Here is a 27035-nt window from a genome sequence, read left to right as displayed (position 1 = left end):
TGTTTGATATTGTCACTAGTTTTATTTTAGTCATTCCGAAACTGTGTAGTGATAGCTCATTATGGTTTAAATTTGCATTTCCCTAATGGCTAACAATGTTCAGCATCTTCTCATGTGCTTATTTGCCATCTGTATATCCCCTTCAGTGAGATGTCTTTTCATGTCTTTGCTCACTTTCTAATAGTGCTTCTTTTTTTTTAATGTTAAGTTTTGAAAGTTCTTTATACAGCTGCCTCAATACAAGTGTTTTTATCAGACTTTGCCAAACTTTCTTCTAATCTTTTCCTCCCTTCTACTTATGTAGCCTTTCCTAGAATAAAAATTTTTAATTTTGATGAGGTCTAATTTATCAACTTTTAGGGCCAAGTCTAAGAACTCTGATTAGCCCAAATATGGAACATTTTTTTTTATTCTTTTTTTCTAAACCCAATACAACACTCTCTTGATTAGTATGCCTACATAGTAAGCCTTAATATTGGATAGAGTGATTCTTCCTACTCTTTTATTCTTGGTCAAGATTGTTTTAGATAACCTTACACCATTGCCTTCCCATATAAATTTTAGAATAAATTTAACTATATCTACAAAAATCCTTGTTGGAATTTTTATAGGAATTGCATTAAACCACTAGATTAATTGGGGAAGAACTGACATCTTTACTGTGTTAATTCTTAAAACCCATGAACAAATATATATTTCCATGTATTTATGTACACTTTGATTGCTTTTCAAAGCATAAAGTTTAACATATTTTTTGAGAATTTTAGTGTAAAATTCCCGACATACATTTGTTTATAGTTTTAGTTTTTTTTATATTGTCTTTGTCTTCAGTAATGGAATATGACGACTTCATGAAATTAGTATGAAAGTGTTCTTTCCTTCTTTATGTTTTAGAAGAGATTGTACAAAATTGCTGTTGGTTCTTCAAACGTTTGATACACTTCTCTGAAACCATCTGGACTTGGAAATTTCCTTTTGAAAGCTTTTAATTTATGAATTTAATTTCTTAAATTATTTGGAACATTTCATCTTATTGAGTTTTAACAGGTGCTGGTTATTAGAAATTGGTCCTTTTTTCAAATTGTTTAATTTATGAGTATTAATTTTTTCAACATTTTCTTATTATCTTTTTAATGGTTGCGGTATCTGTGTAGATGTGCTCTTGTTTCAATCTGATATTAGTGATGTGTTTTTCTTTTCATATTCTTATTTTTTTCTTGCTGAAGGCTTAGCAATTTTATTGATTTTATTAAATCAGAGCTTTGTTTCATATTCTTCTTTGTTTTCTATTTTCCTTTCCATTGATTTCTCCTTACCTTTATTATTCTCTTCCTTCTGCTAATTCTTGGTTTCCCTTCTTTTTCTCTTTTCTTGAGATAGGGACTTCTGTAACTTGTTTGATCTTGCTTCACTTCAAATGTAAGTATTTAGTGCTATCCTGTCATGACTGCTCTTGCTGCATCCTAGATATTTAATATGTTGTCCTTTCATTTTATTTTTTGAAACTTTCTCCTTGTCTGATAAATTATTTAGCAGAGTGTAATTTAATTTCTGTATGTTTAGAGATTTACCTGTTGTTTTCTATTACAGAATTCTAGTTTAATCCCTTGATGGTCAAAGAAAATACAGACTTTTTTCAAATCTTTTAAGTTTGTAGTTTTTTTTTTTTTTTTTTTTTTTTTTTTTTTTTTTTATGGCCCAGGTTACTTATCCATCTTGGTGAATGCTCGATGGGTGGTCCAAATAAGCATATCTTGCTGCTGTTGTACAGAGTGTTCTATCATATTTGCACTTTAAACTAGACTCTTGTTGAAAGTGCTATTCAGACCTTATACATCTTTGCTGATTTTCTGTCTAGTAGTTCTATCAGTTGCTGAGAGATGGCATAGTTTCTGATTTTTGTAACCAAGAATTCCTCTACTTCTTTTACCTCTACCAGATTTTGCTTCATGCATTTTCAGGCTCTGTGGTTTGCTACGCACATTCAGTATCGTTGTTTTCCTTGTGTGTTCATCTGTTGATCATCACGTAATCTCCTTCTGTGTCTGTACTAATTTGACACTGATTTGTATCATTTGCTCATAAGTCTACCTTATCAAATTTTAATATAGCTGCTAATAATTTTTTAAGTAGAATGTTTGCATGATACACATTTTTCAATTCTTCAACCAGTCCATTGTATTAAATATGAAATGAATTTCTTATGTATAAAATACAACTGGGACATGTTTCTTGTTGCTTCTGTTTATTCAGTCTTCCCAGTCTGTGACTTTATATTGGCATATTTACACCATTTGAAGGTATCGTTGATAGGTTAGCACTCAGATCTGTCATTTATTTTTTCCCTTTCTTATTCATCTGTAACTCTTTACCTTCCTATGTGTGGGTTATATAAATATAGGATTCCATCTTGATTCATTTATGGTTTTGACTGTATCTTTTACTGTAATATTTTTAGTGATTTATCTGGGTATTATAATCTAGTAATTTGAATAATTTACTTCTTCAAGTGAAATATGGAAATCTTACATTTAGAACATTTTATTTTCTATTTTTAATTATAATTTTCATGACTATCTGATGGTGTTATATATTTTTGTCTCTATCATCAAATATAATAAAACAAGTATGTAACAAAGGATATTCTATTATATATGTATATATACACATACATATATATATAATTTTGCTCTTTCCATTGTTCACTCTTTCTTCATAATTCTTAAAAATTCTTTCATCATTTCTAGTTTAAGAAACAACTTCAGCCACTTTTTAAGGGGAAGTCAAGGAACAAAGCTAACAGACCAGTAGCTCACAAATCTTAAAATATTTACCATCTGGCCCTTTATTCATAGATATATGATTTCTCTAGGTTTTAATTTAAACTTATTAATAAGCGCATTGGATTTGATGCTTTCAAATGTTTCTCTTATATTCTATTGTTCCATAGCTAAAATCAATCCTGTGATTTCTTATGTGAAAGTAGATATTTTCCCCCTTATTGACCACGTTTCATCTTAAGTAATGAAGAATCGGACATTGGAAAGTAAGTAATTAATACATATGTACTCACTTTATAATGCCAAGAATATAGCATGAAAGTGGAAAGAAATCAATTTCAGTCTGCTGACTCTGCTTCAGGGAATTAGATTTATGGAAGTAGAGTTCAGGTTTCCACTGTGGGCTGGCAGGAGTCCATGCTGTTTTGCACCTGCCATGGAAGTCAGCATGTGCCATCACAATCTGGAAACATGGTTCCACAGATGCTATTCTGCACTCATGACTCCAATGGGTCAAGCCATCCCCTGGCTCACAGAGCAAATGCCCTCCATTTGAATTTCCAAAAGAATTACTTTCTAGTCATCATTTTGGAGATGCTTACTAGGTGCAATGTGTGAGTTACTTTCTGAAATATGCTTTTCTGATTCAATGCAGGTTCTAGGGAGCAGAAAGAGACAATGATTCTTTTATTCTTTTCTAACTTAGAAGTTAAGATTCAGCTACACATATTTTTAAAATGGAAAACAAGACAAAGAAGAAAAAAAAAAACCTGTTAGGATAGCTATTTTGAAACAATTAAAACTCATGTTTCTTTTAAAAAAGTTTTAAAAGGTCAAAACAAGAAAGTACAGTATCCTGCAATGGTGTTCATGATCCAGGAGTCTGGAGCTCCTACACACCACACCAGAAACAGCCTTCAGAAGGGTTTTTTTTTCTGAAGAGGTGGGATCAAAGGTTTGTTTTTGTTTTGCTTGTTCTTTTTAACTAAATTGGTCACCAACATTAAAATTTTTTAAAAATATCAACATTTTAATTTCTACACTCTCTTGGGAAATGGGACGTGAAAGGGTCCATATTCCATGCAGCAAATGCTAGTAGGAGGTCTGTGCCATCCTCTTTGGAGATTGAATGTGCTTGTAACTCCAAGTGGGAGTCAGCCTCCTCATATTTTGCCTCTGGGCCTCTATGTCAAACAGTACATGCCATGTATCAGCATCACTCATGCTTCTAGGCTTATAGTAGAGCTGAAGATGGCAGAATATCTAGTCTCTGTGTTTCAATCCACAGTGAAAATGCAAGATGAATCAACAGGGGCCTTTGTTTAAATAAAAGAGATGAAAGATACTCCTAGTAGAAAATACATGTTTAATATATCTGTCGTAATAATAGTACCTGAGTGGTCATTCATAAAAATCCATGGTCTGATTCCCTTCTCACAGTACCTCCACGACCTGTGGCCACGAGTTTCTTCTCTCAAATGACAAGTGGATCCATGACAAACATACTTTCTCTCCTTTTGCAATTTGATTTTGTCTCTAAGACTCTGCAGCATAGGGTAAATGTATGGCCTGTGCCCACCTGTGCATTCTGATTTCTTCTTAAGAAAATAATTCATTGATGACTCATTTTAGAGATTTTTTGTATATCTGGAGAGATTACATGGCCTACATCTAAGTAGTGTGTGTCTCTGTTTGGCTTAAATGCTACATACTCCAGACTGAATCAAGACTAGTAAAACTTAAGAGTAACCAGATGTTGAGACTGATAAAACTGCATCAGAATAAATCAGCACTCAGTTTTCTGTGTTAGATTTTAGGTATTGTAGATCATTTTCTCCAATTGGCAAGTACATTACAAGAAATGTTATCTGTCATAAACTATCTCCCTTCTTTCCTCCATGGACAGATTTTAACATTAAAGAAAGAGCTTTCAGGCATTCTATGGGGACCTTATGTTTGTTTCAGTGGACTAGAAATCCATCCATTAATTTATTTTAGGATTTGATAACAACAGTGTCTCTCTGGTGTTTGTTATCTTCCAGGTTAGCATTTCAATTTACTTTGGAGGATGCTGCAAGTTCAGAAGTGTTATATATCTATCACATTTCCATTGATTTTTTTGGACAATTTATATTCCAGGAGTCACTTACACCTTACTTAAAGTCAATCCCAAGACAGGACTTTTCCTTTTAGTTTCAGAAAGATAATATTCGAATACTCTACAGACCACTTGAATAGACCAGAGGTGTGAACAAATTCAAATAATATCATTCCTACTTCAAGCCTCCCTAAGCTGTGGGGAGACTTTATGAAATAATATAGGTAGAAATTATTAAGTGAGGCACAGCCAGCTGTCTTAAGAATGATATTAAATAAAATAGCATATCGACCCTATATTAAATAGGGTTATGACAGAATATTGATTTCTGACTATTTTGTTATGAAAAAAGAATGCTTACAAAGCTCAAAAAAGAAATACAAATGTAAAATTTTCACTCCCCTATGAAAACTAGGCTAACCTCAAGAGTGGTCTTTCTGAGCTAAAAGACTATCTCTTACTCCTATTGAGCTACAGTCATTATTATCCTAAATTTAATATTTATTGGTGTCTAGTAAGTTTTTCAGATGCTAGGAATGTCTTTCCTTATCGGTACCATTTTCTGAGAACAGAGCAGATCTGAGAAGGAATAGTTGTTGGTGTCTGACTTCCACGCATGTTACAAGTGCCTGGAATTCAAGAGATTCTTGGTAAAATGAATTCTGAATAAGCACACCAACATGTCAGTGCATAGGTAAACTTGTCTTCATGTCCAGGAAAAAAAAAATCTTCCTTTTTGTTTATTCCTCAAAGCCAGGGATTATTTGGCTACAGAGTGGTAACACTTTCATCCAAAGATCTTTCCTTTCTTCAAAAACCAAATACTAGAAAAAGAGTAGGAAGGCAGTTCGGAGTACAGGGCTAGAACATTTTCAAAGGAACTTGATTAAAACTTGCAAATTCCCACTTGCCTGTGTGTCTCTGGCTCCACACACTTCCAACATTTTCCTACAGATAATACGTGGGAAGGGGGTCTGTAAAGTTCAACTTCCTGGCAGCAACTTAAGGAATGACTGACACAGGGATAGGAGAGCACGAAATTAAAAGCATGTCAACTTTTAGAGCTCAGCCAACACATCTTCCTAGAGGGCCACGGTTGGGTAGGACATGGCCATTTCCTTAGGTTCACTAAGGAAAGTCCTTAAGTGTATGAAATATGAAATTTTGAATATGAGTTTTCAGAAAAACAGATTTAGGCCCCCTTCACCCTTTGTCTCTTGATGAATTGCTCTCTGTGGTGTCCAAACAGAGCAAGCCTAATATTTCTATTTCTTAATGTAGATAAAAAGGTCTCCTTTTGTTCTTTGCTTGGATTTTGCAGTCTGCATGGACTGCTCAACTTCATGAATAACTGTATTCAAGGTGATTTTGGTGGTGTGTGGTATAATCATGTAAGTAGAAGTGAAATCAGAATCATGTAAGCAAGAACAGAATCCTCAGTAGTGAGGAAGATAGTGAACATACTAGGCAAAGAAATCTTGAATGAGTTCTTAGATTCTTTGTTCAATATTTCTGCTATGGTTTGTTCCTATCAAAACTTGTAATTAGGTTTGGTTCCTAAAGTGGCAGTTTTGAGAAGTGGGGCCTATTGCATGGTATTTGGGTCATGGAGTGGAATTTTTATGAATAGATCAGCATCTTTCCCTTGAGAATTGATTAGCTGTCCTGTATTGGGTCCCTCTCTCTCTCTTTCACATGCACCTGCTGGTTTTTCCTCTCCACCATGAGTTGAGACAGCATGTGGCCCTCACAGGAAGTGAAGCAGGTATAGGTAAAAAGCTCTTGGACTCTTTAAATCTTCAGAACAAGGGTCAACATAAACCTCTTTTCTTTATAAATTACCTAAACTCAGAAATTCTGTAACAGCAACAGAGAATGGATTAAGACATCCTCCATGTTTAATAGTCAAATGTCTCCATGTTTACATGAAAATTAGTCTTCCTACGAAAACAGAAAGTCACTTTATTTGAATTCTTACTAGTAAAAGTCATAAATGATCTAATACATGTAGCAAATGGGAACTTGAGGGGGCCTGTAATGGTAACACTTCATCAGAAAATCAATTAATGAGAAACAATAGGAATAAAGTGTTCATCATTGCAAAAGTCATGAAGCAGAGTATTTAGTGGATGGAGAGGGGTGCTAAGTTAAACCCAGATTTAAACCTATTAACAAATTTACCTTCTTGTAGTTTTAATTTCATCATCTGTAAAAAGCAGAAGATAATTACTACTTCTCAAGTTTGTTATAAAGAAGTATGTTATATAAATGGATAGTGAGGGCTGGGGTTGTGGCCCAGTGGTAGAGTGTTTGCCTAGCACATGTGAGGTACTGGGTTTGATCCCTAGCACCACATAAAACAAAATAAACATCTCATGTCCATCTGCAACCAAAAAGATTAAAAAGAAATACGTGAATAGTGACATATAAATATAGAATTGTAAGAAAAAAAAATGTCAGTTCTTTGGCTGTTTCCCTCTCCACTCACCTGGTCATTTTAGCATTCAATGTAGGGAATCAAACTAAAACAAACTATTGTCAGAGTTTGGATATTGGTTATACTTTTAATAGAATTTCTGTGGCTTACTTGTGTCAATGAGCACAGGAATATGCTATTTATTTGGAAGTGAAGGATGAAAATTAAAAGGAGAAAAATGATGTGCAAACAAGAACTGTTGTAATTATAAAAACTTTATTTCACTCTTACTTTAATTAAATCTCTATAAGCACCATGTCATGAACTGGCAATCTAGAAAGAGGACACTGGAATGCTTTAGTCAGTAACAAACTGCAAGCTGATGATGTGAAGTTACAGCTACAAGGAGCATGTGAACAAGACCACATTTAGAAAGGTTCACTTGAGTATCCTGTGACAACACTCACACAGGAATCTGGCATTGATTCGTTTACACTTTCTATGTTCAGAACCCAAAGCATGTGCACTTAAACATCAAAAGGAACATTTCATCACCTTGACAGTTTACAGTTTGCTAAAACTTGACCTTGAAAGCATAAATGTTGCCATCTTCTGTTCTTGACCAGTGCTTGCTTGGCCACAGGCTGCAAAGATCGATTCCTTAAAAATTTAAACAATGCTTAGAGGCTACGTCAACATTGTGCTAGTCACTAGCAAGGCCTTTTAATGTGTGGATTTCTCGTGTATGATCACCAAACCATTGTTTACCTAATGAAATTGTGAAAAACTATACATTTTCAGCAAAATGTTTTAATTTGGTCCTCTATTAAAAGACAATTGCCAAGGTGTTTCACATAAATTTAATTCACAAGCATATACACAAGAGAATCACTATAAAGAACATTGCTTCCTGGTTTATGAATAAAAAGTTTATCCTCTACTTACACTAAAACATACAAAAAATAATCTACAAAAATCGTTTACAGTTGATTTTAGCTAAAGAAAAAGCTTTCTTCAGAAACAAAAATGATTGTGTGGTGGTAGTATTTTAGCCATCAAAAAAGGAATGTAAGTAACCAATAAATATAATGTGCTTTCTCCATATAGACATATTTACACTTGAGTCTTTGGCTTATGTTATTTCCTAAAAAGAACTTTAAATGATCCAGCCATCATTGCACATTAAAAGAAAATAAGCCAGTTATATATATTTATATATTTATATAGAGATCTGCTACACTTGGAACATATAAAAAATGAAATTTACTATGAATTTGCACAGTTTTTTTTTCTTCTTCCTTTAAAGGTTCAACAGCTTTTAATTTAAAAAGGGAGAGAAATGCCACATAGAAAGTATGAATTCATGCAACATGTAGTGGCTGTCTGACTGAAACAAGGAGAAAAGCTGCATGTTCACTGTACAAACACTGATAAGTTCTCATTGGAATCTGGTTCTTATTAAATATAATTTATGTGGCACTAAATGTGGACACTTTAATACAGTAATAGAAACTAATCAAGTCCTTTTTATTAAGATACACAACTTCATAAGAAAAATACTTTTACCTCTCAAATGTAAAAGCCTCCCACCCCCCACATTAAAATCTTTCTGCACAGGTGTAACAGGTACAACAGTTGCTGGCTCAACAGGTGAATGGGTTTCTGCTTGGATGCACTGTAAAAAGTCTCACCCAACTAAGATGTTTCCAGGTACTCCAAAGCTACATCATAGCAGAAACGGTACTGTTCCTAAAAAACATTAAGACAAAAGGGTTGAGAAAAGTTTTAAAAAGGCTAATGGTGAATAATAACTATTATTTGTCTATATACAAGATGAACATCTAGGTATACAAATTTTATACTTGAGTCAAAAGACCCCTATTTAAAAAGAGAAATGATGTTAAAAGACAAAATTTTATCTTTTGATGTTTTCTATCAAAAAATTCATAAATGTCCAGATTTTTATATGATTACAGTAGCAATACCTCATCATTACAGAAAAATTTCTCAGCACATAAAAATATAGAGAATCAGAAAAAAAGCTATAATTCAACCATAAGAACCAACTGTTTAAATACTGTCTTAGTTTGCTTCAACCTGCTTTTATACGTGGTTGAAATAATTATCTCAGAATGAATATAATTTCATCTTTTAGAGTATGGTTTTATATTTTACTTTCTTTTATGTAACAAGGCTTTTTCCATGCTATTTAATATCTTTTAATATTACATAAAAACTATCATATTGAGTGTTTGACTCTTAAGTTGTTTTTTAGTTTTTCCTGTTTTATATTGCTAAGAAGTGTGCAAATACTTTTCTCCACATTTTATATTATTTTCTTAGAAAGAGAAAGAAGGTAGACAATTGTTTTAAACTGCCTTTTGCAATTTCAAGTTTTTAAATTTTGCTATAGTTCATGATCCTTCAGAACCCAATTTAAGCAAATTTTACAAGAATATTTCTTAAATAAAATAGTGGTTCTTAAAATTTTCAATTCGATTTATATCTAACAATTTCTTTCTGCAACCTCTAAGACAACTTAGTTGCCAAAAAGTTTCTGAGTTAAAATTACCTTTCATTTAAATTTATCCATGAACTTGATCCATTATCAAGAATTTAGAAAAATTCAGAGACCATATTATAAATTCTGACTTACAATATGTAACTCATTGAAAACTTCCTAATTCAGTCCATGCAGGTAAAACTTCAGGCTGGACTGGCATGCAGTCTAAAATGTCCATTACTTCTAAAGAGAACTTCCAGGTGTCTCTAACAATGAACCTGGGTAATAAAACTTTCCTCAAGAGGAGTTCATCATTTTTATACTAATTACCAAAGTGAATATGATTTAAATTAACCTAGTGTTGTGGTAAATACATATAGAAAGGCCCAAAAAGTGCTTAGAAATTTGTGTCTTTTTAAAACAGTCTCCATCAATTTTGTTTACAAACCAAATGTCCTTACCAAACTCAGGTCAACCCCATGGCACAATAACTAATCATTAATCTTGATTAAACAGGATGTTTAGTCAGGATTCATGGGGCAGGAATGTAAAAGAAAATAGTAACACACTGTAATATTCTAGAATGGCAGAGTTTAGCTACAAGATCTTAATTTAAAGAAAAGTTGGGATATCAAACTTAAAATTCAAGGTAAAAGTTGAATTCTGAGCTAGGAGTGAACCCCAAGATGATTTTAAGATGACTTGATCCTTGTGAGGGAAACAGAGTTTAAATTTTACAGGTAACAAACCTTCAAATGATAAAAGAGTTTAAGGGCATAACTATTATTTATCCATTTTGTAAGAAGATCTGCCGATTGTGCCTCAAAAAAATCCCTCAAATTCAAACTCTGTCTCCTCAATTGTCAACACTTCAGACAAAACAAACCTCATCTTGTCCAACATGGAGAAGAGGGGTTGTGAGGGGTCTTGAGAAAGGGCAGAAATCTGCTACCACTTGTAAAAGAGAAACAGCATAATTTTCAGTCTTTAGATTTTTGTCTCAGGAAGCAATGCACATCTTGTGTGAACAATCCAGGAGCAGGAAGTGGTGAAAATACTTTAAGGCTTATTGAATTGCTCATTTTAGTTATCTGATCATCTTGATAAATGTAGGGCAAGAACAATGATGCCTTGGTTTTTCTGGTTTACTTTTCTTTGAGCATAAACTACACAGCTGCTCCTAACCTAATCCCATTATGTACATATGTGTAACCCACAGATCTCTCTCTTTAGAAGGAAAATGTGTTACAGAGGTAAGAACCTTCTTTCTTACTCTGCATACAGCCTCATCCAGATGAAACTGTGCATACACACCAATCAGCTGATATTCTGCAAGCTGTATTATGATTTTATGAGCCCAGACAAACTCATGAAATACCATATGAACTGTACTCTATAGTTGTAAAAGTTGGAAACTGTGAATAATGGTAGCTTAACAATTTATAGTTTGATCAGGAAAAGAAAAATTGTGGATAAAGACTAAGATAAATTTCATTGCCCTTTAAAAACACTGGGTGTCTAAGGTACTGAGTTAACGTGAGTATGACCTCAGATACATGTTTTCCCAGTTATCTCAATATGCTTTAAGAAATAAAAGTAAGTGAGAATACCGCTAGAAGGATTTAAATTTTTTTAGAGACATTCATCAAGGGTTATTATAGTAAATGTTTGTTGGATATAATAGGGAAAAAAATCCTATGTGTTTCCCAAAATTAATTTCCTTCATCATTAGCATTTTATGTGATGTTCAGTAAATTTATGTGGGTAGAGGAAGATACTTCACAATCTATCAGTTAGGCAGGAAAGTCCCTGCAATTCATCTTCACATCTGCTTCCCCTGGTGCATGAAGTCAATTGGTAAGTAGATATATGACTACATAACCTCTAAGACCCCTTCTAAGTCCAAGACTGTGACTTACCGGGGCTTCCACCATGTTTGGCTTGCTGTTCCTCAGTGTCTTTACTGCGTGGAAAACATCAACAACGTTTTGCCGTTTCACCATTTCAACAACGATGCCTATGGCACAGAACATGCCGCTTCGACCACCACCATTTCTAAAGCAGAGAGAGCAAAGATATTTTATCAACTTTGGGGACCGCTTGTCATACTGTAATATATGTTCGCAAAAACAAAAATTGCCTTTAAATTTGTTTTTTTCATTCGTGTCTTCCTTTTGCTTTATATGCATGACTGTATGTGTAAAGGTCAGAGAGGAGGAAGCTTGAGGATGAGGTGAGCTTAATAGCTTGCACTTAGGAATATGTTGTAGGCATAGAGACCTGAAACCCAGATTTCTTGAGATTCTGACAGATCTGTAATGTGTAAATCAGAAGTTGTTCAGAGTAGTGTTCCAAAGAGTTTAAATCAGATGAACAACTATATAATAATCAATATTTAGAAAATATAAAAATTAAAGTTAGCAGTTAATTATAATATCATAAGAAAGAAGCTCTACTTTGAAGTAACATCTATGGGAGGTCTGTTAAGATATGAATTAAGAATTCTTCAACATAAAAATTGCAAAGTCTAATGAGGAAATGCCCACCAAGATCCCCCTGACCGTCCAGGTCAAGCTGCCCAACTCACAGGCAGTGGATGATGGTCCGGCCTTCCCCCTCCTCACATTCTTCCTGCCATTTTTCCACCTGCAGGATCAGCTTCAAAAATGATCGTTTGGAGCCAGGCACTTCTCGATGAGAAGCCCATCCTAGATACTGAAACTGCTGTACCATCAGATAACCTTCCTGTGGCTGTGGAGGGAAATGGATTTTTATTGTGAGTTGAGACTAGAAGTTAGGTAAATTATGCGAATGGTATGAATCTACATTGTGCACAACCATAGAAACGAAATGATGTGCCCCATTTGCGTACAATGAATCAGAATGCAGTCTGTAAAAAATAAAAATAAAAAATAAAAAATAAATTAAAAATAATTAAAAAAAGATTTGAGTGAGAAAAAAAAGTGAAAGGTACATTCAACTTACAACACAAATGAAACTTACATTGGATTGGGCTTACTTAATTTCAGTCCTAGTATGTACATGCCCATATGGAGACATTCCAAATTACAACAGCAGAAAACATGGGAATCTTTGTCTATACCTGCTTCCCTCACACTCCAAATCCAGTAATGATCCCTATCTTTATGCTTACTAAATAACTTGTAAATTTATCTCTTTTTCTTTAGGCCATTGCCAATCACATTTGCGACAATTACCTCCTAATTGATCCCCCTGAATGAACTTTGATCTCCCTCCAACCCCTTGTTAATATAGGCATCATAATTATTTTGAAATGCAAAAATGTTCTTGTCATTGCCTGCTTTAATGGCTTCCAAATGAATGTTAGCATAAAATCAAAATTTCTGCCATAATTTAAAAATTCTTACATAATCTAGCTCCACCTCCTTCTCCAAATTTATTTTTAATCTAACAAGGTATTCAAGTTTTAGACAGATTTTTTTAGACACATTGACCTTCTTCAATCTATTTATCAAGTCACTTCTTGCCTGGGGGATTTTGTAAACTGTCTCTTTCATCTTGAAAACTTCCTTCTTGCTTGCCCTTTTCAATCCTAAGAAGAGTGAACAACTTGACATAGGTTTTCTGGGACCTTTTCAAACTTGGGTATCCTGGGAAAGCTCTCTTTGTTGGGCAAACAAAGATGGTTGATTATTAGCCTCAGCAATTTAGCAAGGCCTTGGGTAACTTTTTGAGACTGTCTCAAAATGATGTGGCTCAGTGGTTAAGTGCCCCTGAATTCATTCACTGGTACCAAAAAAAAAAAAAAATTTGTGGTTACCTCACCCTGAAATAACACCTATCTGTTCTTCAATTTTGGGCTTAAAATAGCTTGATCTCAGAGAAGTCTTCTCTGATCACTCTGTTTCATCCAATGAAACCTTCTTTTATTCCTTATCATATGAAATCATATTTGTATATAAATGATAATATAATTAGTTGCTGAGTGCTTATTTTTTCTTGACAAAATATAAATTCCTTAAAGGTATGGAAATCTTTCTTTTCTTCCTAAACTCTATCATAAGAAGTGTGCATAACACTTTCCAATAGTAATGCTATTGAAAGAAATCAAAAGCTTAAATTCTCAATAGGAACTATCAGGAACACCATGCAACACATTGAGTAATCTATATTATCGGGCATGCAATCCTAAATTCCACACGATAAGGGTTTATGCATCTCTTGGTAGGACACAGGTCCTACCTTCTACAAACTCAATTTGTGCATACTAAAATTTGATGAAGTGAATAGTACTCAATAATCAAACAGGGAAGAGAAAAAAAATGTAACAGAGGGAAAAAAATAAGTACCAGGATGCCAAATATAGAGGAAGATAAATAAAAACAAATAAATATATATGCTGGGAAAAAAAGTAATACAGATTTGAGGTCTTATTCCTAGAAATTTTTTTATACAAACATTTCAATTCACAGATGAGTTTTACTTTCTTCGTTCAGCAGCTATAGTTTCTTAGCTAAAATATTACTAGAACCATAATGTAACAGATGTGCAGACATAATGAGATTCCATTTAAATTAACATCTAAGATATGCATGAGTATTATGACATGATTGAAGTTATCCTTTTTTCACCACTGAAATGAGCAATAGAATTGGATATGATTTTATCCCTTGCTCATAGTTATATACATATAGACTAATTAACATGACACACATATAGACATTTGGATATGAGAAACACCGAAACAAGACAATCCTAATCACACACTTAAAATAATACACATACATAGAACTGGTGCTTTAAAAAACATAGCAATTTCCCTTGTAAAAAGCACAAATCTAGGGGGGTTCCAATGTTTTCTTTTTACATTCTGTTTGCTCTCTGATTACATAAAACAGTATTTATTACAAGTACTTTTTTTTTTTTTTTTGAGAGACCCTCAAACTTGCCATTAGTGCAAAGCATATGAACAGTAAGGGAAAAGACTCCTGAAGGACACAACTATGACTTAGCAGCTGGGAAAAGGTACAGGGGCATCAGCACTGACCCTTTCCCTTTAAGATCTGGACAGAACTGGACATTGGGACATTAATAGAAAGACAAGGTTGTGGGTTGGAAGAGAATCAGTGATGGCTGGGATTAATCTTCTCCTTTGGTCTTGGATTTCTCTCTTATGTACAGGTCTTGGAATAGTGACATTGGTCTCTCCTATAGGCTGATCTGATATATCCCATCATCCTGGGGTAAAGCTGCTCTGTCATTATCATCTCTATTATGTTCTTATTTCATAATCACATGCCTCTGTTGAGTGTCACTACTAGAAATGTAGTCATCTTTTACATAAATGCACATCTCCTCAGAAGCCAGGCCTGGGCCATCAAGCCTGATTCTTGATTGAGCCACTGCACCTGAATCTAGATCACTATGATATGTTAGTCTAGTAACTGACCCACAAATCTAGCTCAAATTTCTAATTTCTTGCATTTGGAATGTCTTTTTCCTTGTACTAAAGTATAAGATGCTTACTAGCTTTGAGATAAGATTATGTAGAGCTTATTAATTCTTCGCTCCCTATTGTCTGAATTGGATTATATCCCATCATGATCATGATCTACTTGTTCTGAATCAGCTTCCATAGAATGACCCAACAAAGACTTACTCTTGTTAAATTACATATCCTAAATATCCGGTTGATCACATCACAATCCATTGAACAAGACATACATTCCACTTGAATAGGGCCATATCGTAGCATCCCTTCTTCTGGCCAGTACTGCGGGCAGCCCTAGGTCATGAATGTTTTGAAAGAAAAAGAAAAGGAGCATTATTTTTTCTAATTAGAGTACTGTAAAGCAGGAAATAGCATTTTGTTACTTCTTAAATTGTAAACAAATATACAAAGCAATACATGGCTATTAACCTGGGACAGGTCGACTTCATTTAGCATCACAATGGAAGTACAGCCGTAATCATACACTAATCTCCAGAAGTCTTTCACAGTGTTTGGCAGTGGGTATTGTGTGACAATGAAAGCAGCTGGTTGCCTGTAGCTCTGTGAAGAAACAAGATAGATAGAGAAATATAATAACTCAAAATGCATGATTGGATAAGTTGTCCAGATTCAACACAGTTCAATGTAGGACTGTAGAGGTGCTAGCTACACATAGAGATGGAGCCAGAGAGTTGCCTAAGCCCTGGGGTCACTGGAATTCACTGGAATTAGTAATGTATCAGTTTTGTGGGAAAACATTCGTGGCTCAAAACAATTCAAATCAAGAACTGAATTTTTACTTCAATGACAAACATAAATATGGGACAAATTCAAAAGATGAAACTAAGGAATTCTTGAGGTAAAGATGTTCCATGAGATATTTGTTGGACTGTTTCAATTTCCCAAAGGTAGTGAGTCTCTGAAAGATTGAAGGCAAAGTAAGCACAAAATCCCCAGTATGTTTGTCTGTCAATCTCCTGTAAGTGTGTGTGTATGTGTGTGTGTAAATAAAACTGACTCTCCTCCTCTTCAAATAAGAAAAAACACAGGTACCTCCAACTCTCCTGGTTTTTATGTTATGTGGGTATTCACAGCATATTTTGCAATAGGCAATTCATTTCCATGGTGCCTGTGCCATGAACATCAATGAACTTCAATGTTGGGAATGACAGTTTCAATCATTTAAAATCCTCAAGTGACAAGAGAGTTAACAACAGTGCACTTCTTGGTCCTACTCAAAGGCGTGATGGCACCTTCTTTACCAAATGCCCTTGATTAGGACTCAACACATTATCTTTTCCCAGAGGAGGGGATAATAAAGGCAATGTCTATCTGGCCTGGGAAATCTGGTTTTCTTCAGATTCATATCTCCACTAAAATAGGAATATATTTTTCTATGTATTAATTTATATCACTGGCAAGACACTAGGTATTATAGCAAGGATGAGAGCTTTTCATTTGAGCTGTTTCTAGATTATTTTGCTCTGTATCACAAAAAAGAACAAAGTCACTGGATTAGACTGGTCTTGGGCTAATCTAAGTTTCTACTCCATACAAGGCTATTAATATGAAGATGGTAATTTTAGAAAACATAACAGAAGTAACAACTTAGCCTCATTATAGTAAGAAAGGAAAGGTTTCTAACTTCAAATTTCTCCTTGCTATGATTTCATAGTTAAAGGGCGAAAGCTAGAAATGAAGGTAGTAAACTATTTAAAATGATCCTGAATCTTGATAATCTTCTTGCTTTTTCCCAGGTTAACCTAAATTAAGGTAGCCAAAGACATCATTTAAAACTCTCTTTCCATGTCACTGTATTTATGGGTTACTAACACACCAAGTATATGTTGGAGCACTCACATTTGATGAAAATTAGAATGAGATAAGATAGCTCTTTCAAGAAAATGAATGGATTAATATTGTATTGCACATGGGTTCCTTAGTTACTTTTAAATAGTCTCTATTAGTAAATAAAACAAAGTATCTATAAATTACTGGAATATTAAATACCCCCAAATTTTCTAAAGTAACACAACTTTGGTAGGATATAGTGTTTTGTCATTTAAAACATTCATTCCTGATGATATTCAAAACAGATTAGGCATGACTTTCTTTTTCGAAAATAATTAAGATGAGAAATGTAACCTACAGTTTATCCTGTATAATAATTGACAATCAAGCTTTAAATCTACCAAAAAACTTCAACAAGTATAGCTACTAAGAGTTTCTGCAGGAAAAAACCTAAAATCACTCTCCAAAAAATTGTATTTCAAAGTTTCCAATTTTTCTAAGCCATTTTAAATTCCTAGAAAAGAAAACTAGCCAGTGTTCAGTTGTATTATGTAGATTTTCATGGCACTTTACACTAACAAAGAAGGCAGTCTCTTACATCCATAAGAGCAGCATTGATGTAGTTACTGCTCTCCCCATCAATTGTAATTAAAAAAGGCAGACATCTGTCAGGTGGCAGCATGTCCATGAAACGGTTCTTGTCATGGTTCCTTGGCAGGCATGCTATACTGCAGTCTTCAGCTTGTAGTCGAGGGGTGACTGAATTCAGAGTCTGAAAAGAAAAGGGAACCCAGGTTAAAAGACAGTGACCCATTTAATAGCATAACACAGATCCATCAGGAATTTGGGAGGCCAAGTGGAAAGTGAAGGATTTGTGTGGGCAATGGTAGTTGCCATTATGACAGGCTGATACTTTTTAGTTATAGCTAATGAAGCCTGAGAAGTGCAAAGAAACTAGATGCAGATTCTTCCATGCGCTGCTTGTTAGAGGAAAGTGAAGCTAAAAAACACAGCTACCTGTAAGATACATGAACTAACCAAAGAAAACCCAGTCAGGGTGGCCCAAGATGATGATGATGACCTTCAAGGTCAGAAATTGTATCATTCACAATCACATTTTGGCAAACTGTGTTTGAAGACATAGTGAGTGTTAGGAAGAGTGCTAAATTAAGATTCAAAGGATTAGAGTTCTAGAGCTTACCCTTGACTTCATTTTTCATCTAACTTCAGGATTGTTTTAAGGGCAGTAAAAACATTTGGGGCTATTTAGAGACAAAGTTTAGTACAAACTTCAGCTATTTTTCTTAATGTGCTTGATCTCTTCACATTGTTAATGGCAAGAAGGTCAAGATCCACAAAGTTACACGGGGAAAAAGAGGTTATAAATACACACAAATCATTACCAAATTTGACTTTTACAATATTTTGTCCTCATTCTCTTCCCTGAGTATGAACTCATTTGCCCTTCAGGATACAGGAAAAGTGAGCTCATTAATACAAAAGTGACTCCATAATATGTATAATGAAAGAGACAGGTATTTTATTATACTTGAAATAGGGTCAAAGGTTATAAATTTGACTTGAAAGACCTTTCTTAAAAGAACTATTAGTGCCCAGAACAAATTGTACTAAGTCATAAAAGAGACCTTAGAAATAGTCCATACCTGAAATTCATCTTTGAGATGTGAAGAGTTAGTCTGGGAGTCTATTCTAATCATATCAAAATATGCAGCTTTAAATTCACAGACAGGGATAGCAGTTTCTCCACATAAGCAGGCTTCTAAAATGGCATCATGAATAAAAATATACTGTTCCTATCAAAAGAAAGGAAAAGAAAATTTTATGCTATTTCAATAAAAATTTTGTGTCAAAGGTAGATGATAATTTTCTCTCTTTGAAACTATTATTGTACCTTAAATTTCCTATATGATTTGATGATCTAACATTGATTATATATTTTTAAAACATCTACTACTATTTTGTTTTTTATAGGTGATGGAAAGCAAAAAAAAAAAAAAGTTCACTAGAGGTAAATCAATATACCTCTGTCTGGACCATATTGATACGACGAGATCTTAAGGCTTTGACACAGTTATAGATGTCAACAACACCCTCTCTTTCAGCCATGTCCAGCATGATGTCAATCACAATGTAGCAGCCAGTTCGTCCAGCCCCAGCACTGTAGAAAACATTAAATTGAAGAATTGTGAGAAACGGGTTTATCATTATGGCCTTAAATAAAGATATTTTCACTTTGAGATAGGTGAAATCAAATTGATTTAATGAATTGTGAGATGCTTCATTTGTAAATGCTGTTTAAAAACTTATTAATGTAGATAACCTCCTGTTGAGTATCTGGCTTGGTATAAACTGAAGATTTGGAAAAAGAGTTTCAAAGTGTTTACAAATTGAAAATAATGAATATATGTTGTTCAAGTTTCATACTTTTCTCACATAGTCTGTATTGCATATTAATTTAATACATATAATTTTAAACTCATAGGATTGATTAATTGGTGAATTCAGACTATAAATTTTAACTCCAAATGGAAATTATTTCACACTTATTTTGTGGGTCCCCCTGACAACAATGTGAGAATGAGGCTCAGTCTCTCAGAGACACCCACGTAAAAACCGGGGCAAAAAACCGGGGCAAAAGAACATTTATTCCAAAGCCTTTCAGAGGGAAATCTGAGGAGCCACAATTCACAGGAAATGCTCCTGGGACAGGTGGGAAGAGAATGATGGCTATTGAAGAGAGGACTCAATAGGAGAAAGAATATTGGAATCATGATCTGAAGGGAAAATAAAAATGAATTGTTAGATGTAGACTGATTCCCAGCAGGTCACGATAGCCGCTATCTTACTATATTTAAATAAAAAACATGAAATAACATACTTTGATTATTTTAACTCCAGGGAATGTCTCTCCAATTTTATATAGAGAAGTCAATAGAGCAAACAAGATAAAGGAGATTTTTTAAAGGGGGGGTCACTATATAATCAGAGATGCGTGGGTATTAATTAAGTGGCAGATGATACTTCTGTTTCAAAAGAGTATCTGAGACTCCTGGAGCACCTCTCAAACAAGCAATTTCTGAGAAAGTAAACCTCTATGATTAAATAAAGAAAGTCCTGAATTGAAACCCTATTTATTTTATTTTCTAAATGCTTAGATGGTCTAATAACATGATTTCTTTGTTATCCAGACTCGGTCACTTCTTTTAAACTCACTGTTCTTTTAGAAATTTAAGCAAGAGATATTGTGTGTGTCTCCTTTTTTTCCCTTACCATCTTCTCAATCACTGTTCCCAGGGTTTGAGACAGGAAAGTAATTGAGGAGTACATCAGATTTCTTGAGGAGGATTGAAATGAAGCTTTCTTTCCCAGGGCACATAGTATCTGATCCTTATGGAATACTTTACTTTTGTTTCATTCTCTGTTGCTTTCCCCCCTTTTTATACAAGGCCATTTAAGTCCTGAATAGGTTGGATTTTCAGAAAGAAAAGAAATGCTTTAGTAGAATCTATTATGTAGCTTGTAGGGCTAGTGTTTGAGAATGGTGTGCAGCAGTTAGAAAAGATTTTCCGATTCACTACTTATTTTTCTGGTCACATCTCAATATGAGGCCATGTAATTTGCTTTTAGTGTCTCAGAATGCTTATTTTAAAGAGGAGTTTCTAATCAGAAGAAGTCTGGATGTAATGTTCATTTTGGGGGCATATATTTGCTGAATTTCACTGATGCACTTTTCAAGGTCCTCTGATGAATGGTATGTTGAAAAAATTTTTTTTAAATTGCTGTTTTGCCGCACAAATTCTTGTAATTTAGGCCATTTAGTAACTCTGTATGTCTCACACTTAGTTTTAAAAGCTGGAGATTCTAGTGGGAATTTACTAGATTGGCAAGAAATCTCTATTTTAACCTACCATTTCAGACAATATGGGATTTGCAAAAGTGATAAAAAAAAAAAAAAAGACCCCAAAACACAGATGTTGCCACTAAAAGTCAGTTTCCACACTTGTAATTGTGGATAACACTACACACATTAGGATGAATGTATGTATTTCTCAAGTTTCTGTTTTATATCCTACTTAAAGTTAACTTTTCTTTTATTGCATTTTACATTATCTGCAATGCACGAAAGCTGGAACTTTGTAAGCACACATTGGTTTTGGTGCTTAAAAGCTTTGCCTTGATACTTTCTTTTTTTTTGGTATTGGGAATTGAACCTAGGGGTGCTTAACCACTGAGCCACATCCCTAACCCTTTTTATTTTTTGTTTTGAGACAGGATCTTATTAAGTTGCCTAGGGCCTAGCTAAGTTGCTGAGGCTGGCCTCAAACTTGTGATCCTCCTGCCTCAGCCTCCAGTAACTATATACAGCCAAGATTATTTGAACAACCACTCACCTGCAGTGCACAACAATGGGGCCTGCACTCGGAGGGTTGGATAACTTAACTCTCCGGATGAAGGAAAGAAGCCCTGTAGCGTGGTATGGCACTCCATGGTCAGGCCAGCCCGTGAAATGGAACTGTTTAACTTCACGAATTTCATTGTATCCCCTCTGTATACAGATGAAAAGAAGTGTTTTCAAAAGGACCAAAATGAAGCCATTAAACACCATTATAGGTGCTCGAACTGATTGACAGTGATAACAATTAAAAATTTACCAAAGATGATGCCTTTTCTACACAAGGATGCTGGCTTAGTAGTTTACCATTATTGTCAGCTAACTGGCACCAAAGACAGAAAATAGAAATTTTTCTCTCAATTCTGTAAGTCTGGGCAAATTTTATTTCCCTTGACAGCCTGCTTCTTACTGGGAAGGCCAACTCATAAAATTATTAGGGGAAAAGGAGGAAATGGAAAGCCTAAATGTTGCCTTATTGACTGACTGAACTGAGATCTCCAGTGGTGTATAGAAGCAACGGTCCAGCTTCTCACCTCACAGAGATGTTAATGCCTTGCTTATCCATGTTCAAAATGGTTCTGAAGCATACATAGCATGGGGGGATTTCCAGCACAGTGTCACTCTAGACTTGTTTATAAAAGTGGGTAAACTAGTTTTTTTAGCTCCCTGAAATAATTCTGCACTTAAGAGTATTATGGATAGCAACCAAAATGCAAAATGAAAGAAGCAAGGCATCCATTGTGTCTCTCCTGTGAGTTTAATCTACATGACCCTATAGCTGTACATTTTTAAACCTCTTCCTTCATTTTTGTTAAAAGATGCATGGAGAATGGAATAGCAAAACTTGGAGAGCACAAGTGAAATAGTGCAAAATTCATTTTAAGAATTCACATTTATAGCAAAAGAAAAAAAAATTGTAATCTTGATAGTCCTAACTCTATTGTGAATTGGAAGATGCCAATCTCACTTGTTCAATCAGAAAAGGTAAAAATAGTACATGAAATAAATAAATCAAAATGAGAAAGACAGATTATCTTTGGAGTCTATTAGAAATAAACTGATATTACCCAAACCTTGGAAGTCAGGTGACTGTGTCTTATAATTCTTTCTGGTTCCAGTTCCTACCACAATATACTACACAAAGCAGGCTCAACAAATGCTTACGACAGTGATCGCAAAACCACACAAATGAAAAAAAAAATTACCTTCTTTGCTAATTTTCAAGTCAATTTTAGAGATGAAGGCCATAAATTATTTTAAGATTTAATTTTAGACAATTATTTTACCTCCTCTATATTAACCCTTTTACTGGAGTGGCTTTATGTGCCTTGTTTCATTTCTTCTGTTACCTGTACAAGACTTTCTTTTTTAAGTAAAATTTCCAATCTGGCAGTGGATCTCCCTTATTGTTCTTTTAATTTAAAATTTCCTGAGTAACTATCAAATATATGATTTCCCTATGACTCCCCAAAGCACTCTTTTTCAATTAGAATCAATAAGTTCAAAATAAAAATCCAGTGATTGTATTAAATCTGTAAAGTGATATTAATGTCAAGTACTCCCATGTTCTGGGACAAGCTGCACATCTCCATTCATTCACATCTTATGTCCTCCAATACACTTTCGTGTTTTATTCAATTACAAGTTGTATATTCTTAAGCATATTCAAAGATGTCTTAAAATTTTTATTATTGTGAAAGAACTTTAATGTTGATCTCTGTTGATGCTAATACAAAGAAGAGCTATGATTTATGGATATTAATGCTGAATTAGTCATTTAAACAAATGTTTATTAGTTTCATTTAAAAAATTATCTCCAGCTTTTTGGTATAAAATCCTTGTGTATTTTCTAACTGTTAATAGTTAAAACTTCCAAAAAATGTTGAATACTAGTGAGAATGATTACCCATATCATGTTCCTAATAATAATAGTAATAATGGTCCCTTCATTAGTTTATTGTAATAAACTAACAGTGCTTAGTTCTCCACTTATTAACATGTACCCTACTAGTTATTGTTGAATCTTTTTTTATCAAGTTTAAGAAGACTCCTTATTTTCCTCATTAGAGTATTACTATGTGTCTTTTAAATAAAATTAAATACATTCATCTACTAATAAAATTATATAATTTTGCTCCTTTTCAGTACTGACATAATGAAATATATTCTTAGGGAAAAGTCATGATAAATCACATTGTTGTGTTTCCTTAAAGCACTGCTAGATTCAATTTTTCAAAATTTTATTTTGAAATTTTTTCATATTAAATTGATCTGCAATATTGTGTATTCCAGAGACAGAGAGAGAGAGAGAGAGAGAGAGAGAAAGAGAGAGAGAGAGAGAATATGTGCTTGAGAGTACAATCTTTATTGAGTTCTGTTATCATAGTTATACTAGATTTTCAAATATATTTGTTGATTTTAATGGCTTTTCTTTTTTTTTTGGTTGTGTTGAGGATGGAACCTAGTGCCTCACACAAGCTAGGCAAGCACTCTACCACTGAGCCCCAGCCCCAGCCTGATTTTACTGGTTTTCTATGGCTAAAAATTTAAATAACACAGGTATTGGTTATTCTTTCAAAGGCTAAAGGGTAAAGAGAATTCAACTATAAAATCATTGTGCAATTTTAATGGTATATTTAACAATTATTCTGTTTTCTTCTACCATCTGTTCAGGATTCTCACTCTTCTTGGGCCAATTTTTAGAAGTATTGTTTGCTAGGAAATCAGTGTCTCTAGACTAAAATCTGTCAGAGTTCACATGTAATGTTCTTCATAACTTTCCTAATAATAAATATAACTGTAGTTGTATCTTCCTTATGTTCATATATAGGTGCGCGTGTGTTACTGGACATTAAACCAGGGGCTCTCTCCACTGAGCCATCCCCAACTCCTTTTCTTTATTTATTTTTTTGTTTGAGACAGTGTCTCACTAAGTTGCCAGGCTGGCCTCGAACTTGATTCATCTTCCTGCCTCAGTCTCCCAGGTCACTGGGTTTACAGGTGTATACCACCATGCTCAGCCTTTCTTATTTTCTATAATAGTATATTTTATAGAATATTAGGAATTTTCATTTGTGCCTCAATTATAATTGACAGTGATTTAGTTACTTTATTGATATTTTCAAGGAACTAGATTTTTAATTTTTTTAATCATGTGTTCCTTTTTAGTATTTAATTTTCCTTTGTTGTATTCTATTGATTTTTTTCTCTTTTTGGTTTTCTGATTTGGTGGATTTTTTTCACATACTTTTAAATTGAAAGAGTTCATGAACCTAAATTTTCCTTAGAGGATAACATTAGGTGAATTTTCACATAAACTGCTGATCTATAAAATTTCAGTTTTCAGCAATCATTCATTCGAGGATTTGTTGATTTCTAAGAAGCTAATTTGTAATGTGATTGGGAAGTGATCTGTTGTTGCTTTCTATCAGATTTTGGAAACACGCTAAAATTTTAAAATGTATTCAGGTTTCCTTTATGACTAAATTCATGATTGATTTTTTACAAGACTTGTACAAATTTAAGAGAACACATATTCTACATTTTCTCTATGTATAATAATGAGATCCAGTTATTCATCAAATCAAGCTTAATGGTTCTGTTTTTGAAATCTCCTGTAATCATTGCTTAATTTATTCTATTTGATTCATCAAAAAAATTTCCCTTTAGATTTTATAGTTGCGATAATCACAATTATGCTGTTCTTAACAATGCTACTTTCCATTTGATATTTCCTCTATTGTTTCATATTGGTAGAATTACTTTCAAATATCATTGGCGAAGACCATTTATATAATAATTTAACTATTCCCTATTTTTGCTAGACATATATAATTATCTATAATTTTCCAAGACTATAAAGGAAGTCATTGTATATACAGAAATTCCTAAGAATAGATTTATGTAAGGTAAGCTTCTCAAACAACATCAGGATTTTAAAGTTCTGAAAATACACTGTTTTACTGATTTCTAGAGGGTTTAAAGCCGTTGAACTCTGATCAGCAACATGTGAAAATATTTCACCAACACTGACAACCAATGAGCATTATTCCTCATTCTAAAAAAATTTCTTGCTGATTTTAAAATAAAATATGGCACCCTATATAAGGTTAAATCTTTTTAGTAGGCATGCTACTAGTTGTCTTTCTTTGGAGATTCTAGTATCTTTCTGTTTGTGTGAACGCTAAGAATTAGGGATACTGACAATCATAGGTTTTTTATTCTGTGTGTGTACTTTTTAATTTTTTTTTTTTTTTTTTTTTTTTTGCGGTACTGGGGAACAAACTCAAGGCCTTGTGCTTGCAAGGCAAGCACTCTACCAGTTGAGCTATCTCCCAGCCCTACTTTTTAAATATTTTAATACAGATAAGTTAATCCTTCTAGGTGGTCATATTTATTAAGCTTTTCTGTAGCACAGCCTGCTTTATGTCCTGTTTCATTTTAAAATGCCAATTCTCTGCTCCAGTCGTTCCCCTTTTAAACCAGATCATGTTGTCCTCAGGTTCAAAACCCTCTAATGGTTGCCTGACTCCCTTGTACAGACTAACATCATCCGAATTGTCATAAAAATCGGGCTCCGTAATTTCTCCGAATTCATGCTTGTTTTTGTCCTTCACTTACCCACCTCAGAATACTCTGGCTTCCTGATCATTTTTCCTTATGAGAGAAATATGTAAGTCTTCCAGTCACTGAAATGACTCCCAACCTTTGCCAGAAACCTGTCGCCTCCATATAACCTGTCACACACTCACTTCCTCTGCTGCGTCCTTACTCATGTTGTTTTCTCCCTAAGTCCTTCCCTAATCATCCTTCTAACATCGCAAAACGTTTCTTCTCCCATCTCAACAATAGTCCCTAAATTCCCAACTGTATTTTTCACCATAGCATTTACCACCTTTATTCCCTCAATAAATGATAAGCTGAAATGAATGGGAATTTTAACATGTGTCCCAAGGTTTAGGCCTGGCACAGAGTAAGTTCTCCAATAAACACTTGTGCAGTGAATGAATGAATGGATTTCATGTTATAATCAAAACAAACCTGATCAAATTATGTTATGTGCTTACATGAATATGGCATAATGAATCCCTCTATCATGCATAATTATAATGCACCAGTAGAAAAAAATTTAAAAAGAAGAAAACCTGACAGATTTTTAAGATAAAATATAGTTTTAATGTGCATCTTTTAAATAGAATTTTATTCTTACCCTTTCCAGGGTGAATGTCCGAACTACATATTCAGCAAGTGGTTCCATTTCTACGCAGGTCACTTTGAAGTCACCATAAACTTCAGTATCATCAGGCCAATATTTATAGCATTTAACCTAAATGACAAAAAGAATACTTAGTTGTACCTGAATACATAATACACATGAGCCCAGATGATTTAATTTCACAATGACTTTTTGGTCACACTTAAAACACAGTTAAAAACAAATCTATAACCAGGCACATGCTGTAATCCCAGTAACTCAGGAGTCTGAGGCAGGAGGATCACAAGTTCAAAGCCAGCCTCAGCAACTTAGTGAGGCCCTAAACAACTTAGTGAGACCCTTTCT

At 34.0% G+C, this 27035-nt stretch overlaps 1 protein-coding gene across 7 annotated transcripts in view; it reads right to left on the bottom strand.

Moving 5' to 3' along the window:
• Positions 1-7556: 7556 nt before the first annotated feature.
• The window catches only part of Ptprk (protein tyrosine phosphatase receptor type K), a 547068-nt gene continuing 527589 nt past the window's right edge, over positions 7557-27035 (bottom strand). For all 7 annotated transcript variants that reach the window (XM_047559451.1, XM_047559450.1, XM_047559453.1 and 4 more), the window contains 10 exons: positions 26685-26801; positions 21474-21628; positions 19105-19240; positions 18726-18875; positions 17660-17833; positions 15700-15831; positions 15439-15564; positions 12385-12548; positions 11717-11852; positions 7557-9043 (listed from right to left, as the gene is read on the bottom strand). In XM_047559451.1, the coding sequence (XP_047415407.1) occupies positions 8990-9043; positions 11717-11852; positions 12385-12548; positions 15439-15564; positions 15700-15831; positions 17660-17833; positions 18726-18875; positions 19105-19240; positions 21474-21628; positions 26685-26801 (1344 nt within the window). In that variant the 3' untranslated portion in view covers positions 7557-8989. The remainder of the gene's footprint in view (positions 9044-11716; positions 11853-12384; positions 12549-15438; positions 15565-15699; positions 15832-17659; positions 17834-18725; positions 18876-19104; positions 19241-21473; positions 21629-26684; positions 26802-27035) is intronic.

The sequence above is a fragment of the Sciurus carolinensis genome, chromosome 7, assembly GCF_902686445.1.
Source record: "Sciurus carolinensis chromosome 7, mSciCar1.2, whole genome shotgun sequence".
In the NCBI taxonomy this organism is placed as follows: domain Eukaryota; kingdom Metazoa; phylum Chordata; class Mammalia; order Rodentia; family Sciuridae; genus Sciurus; species Sciurus carolinensis.
The sequence above is the reverse complement of the archived record's forward strand: the minus strand, read 5'-3'. Positions and strand labels throughout refer to the sequence as shown.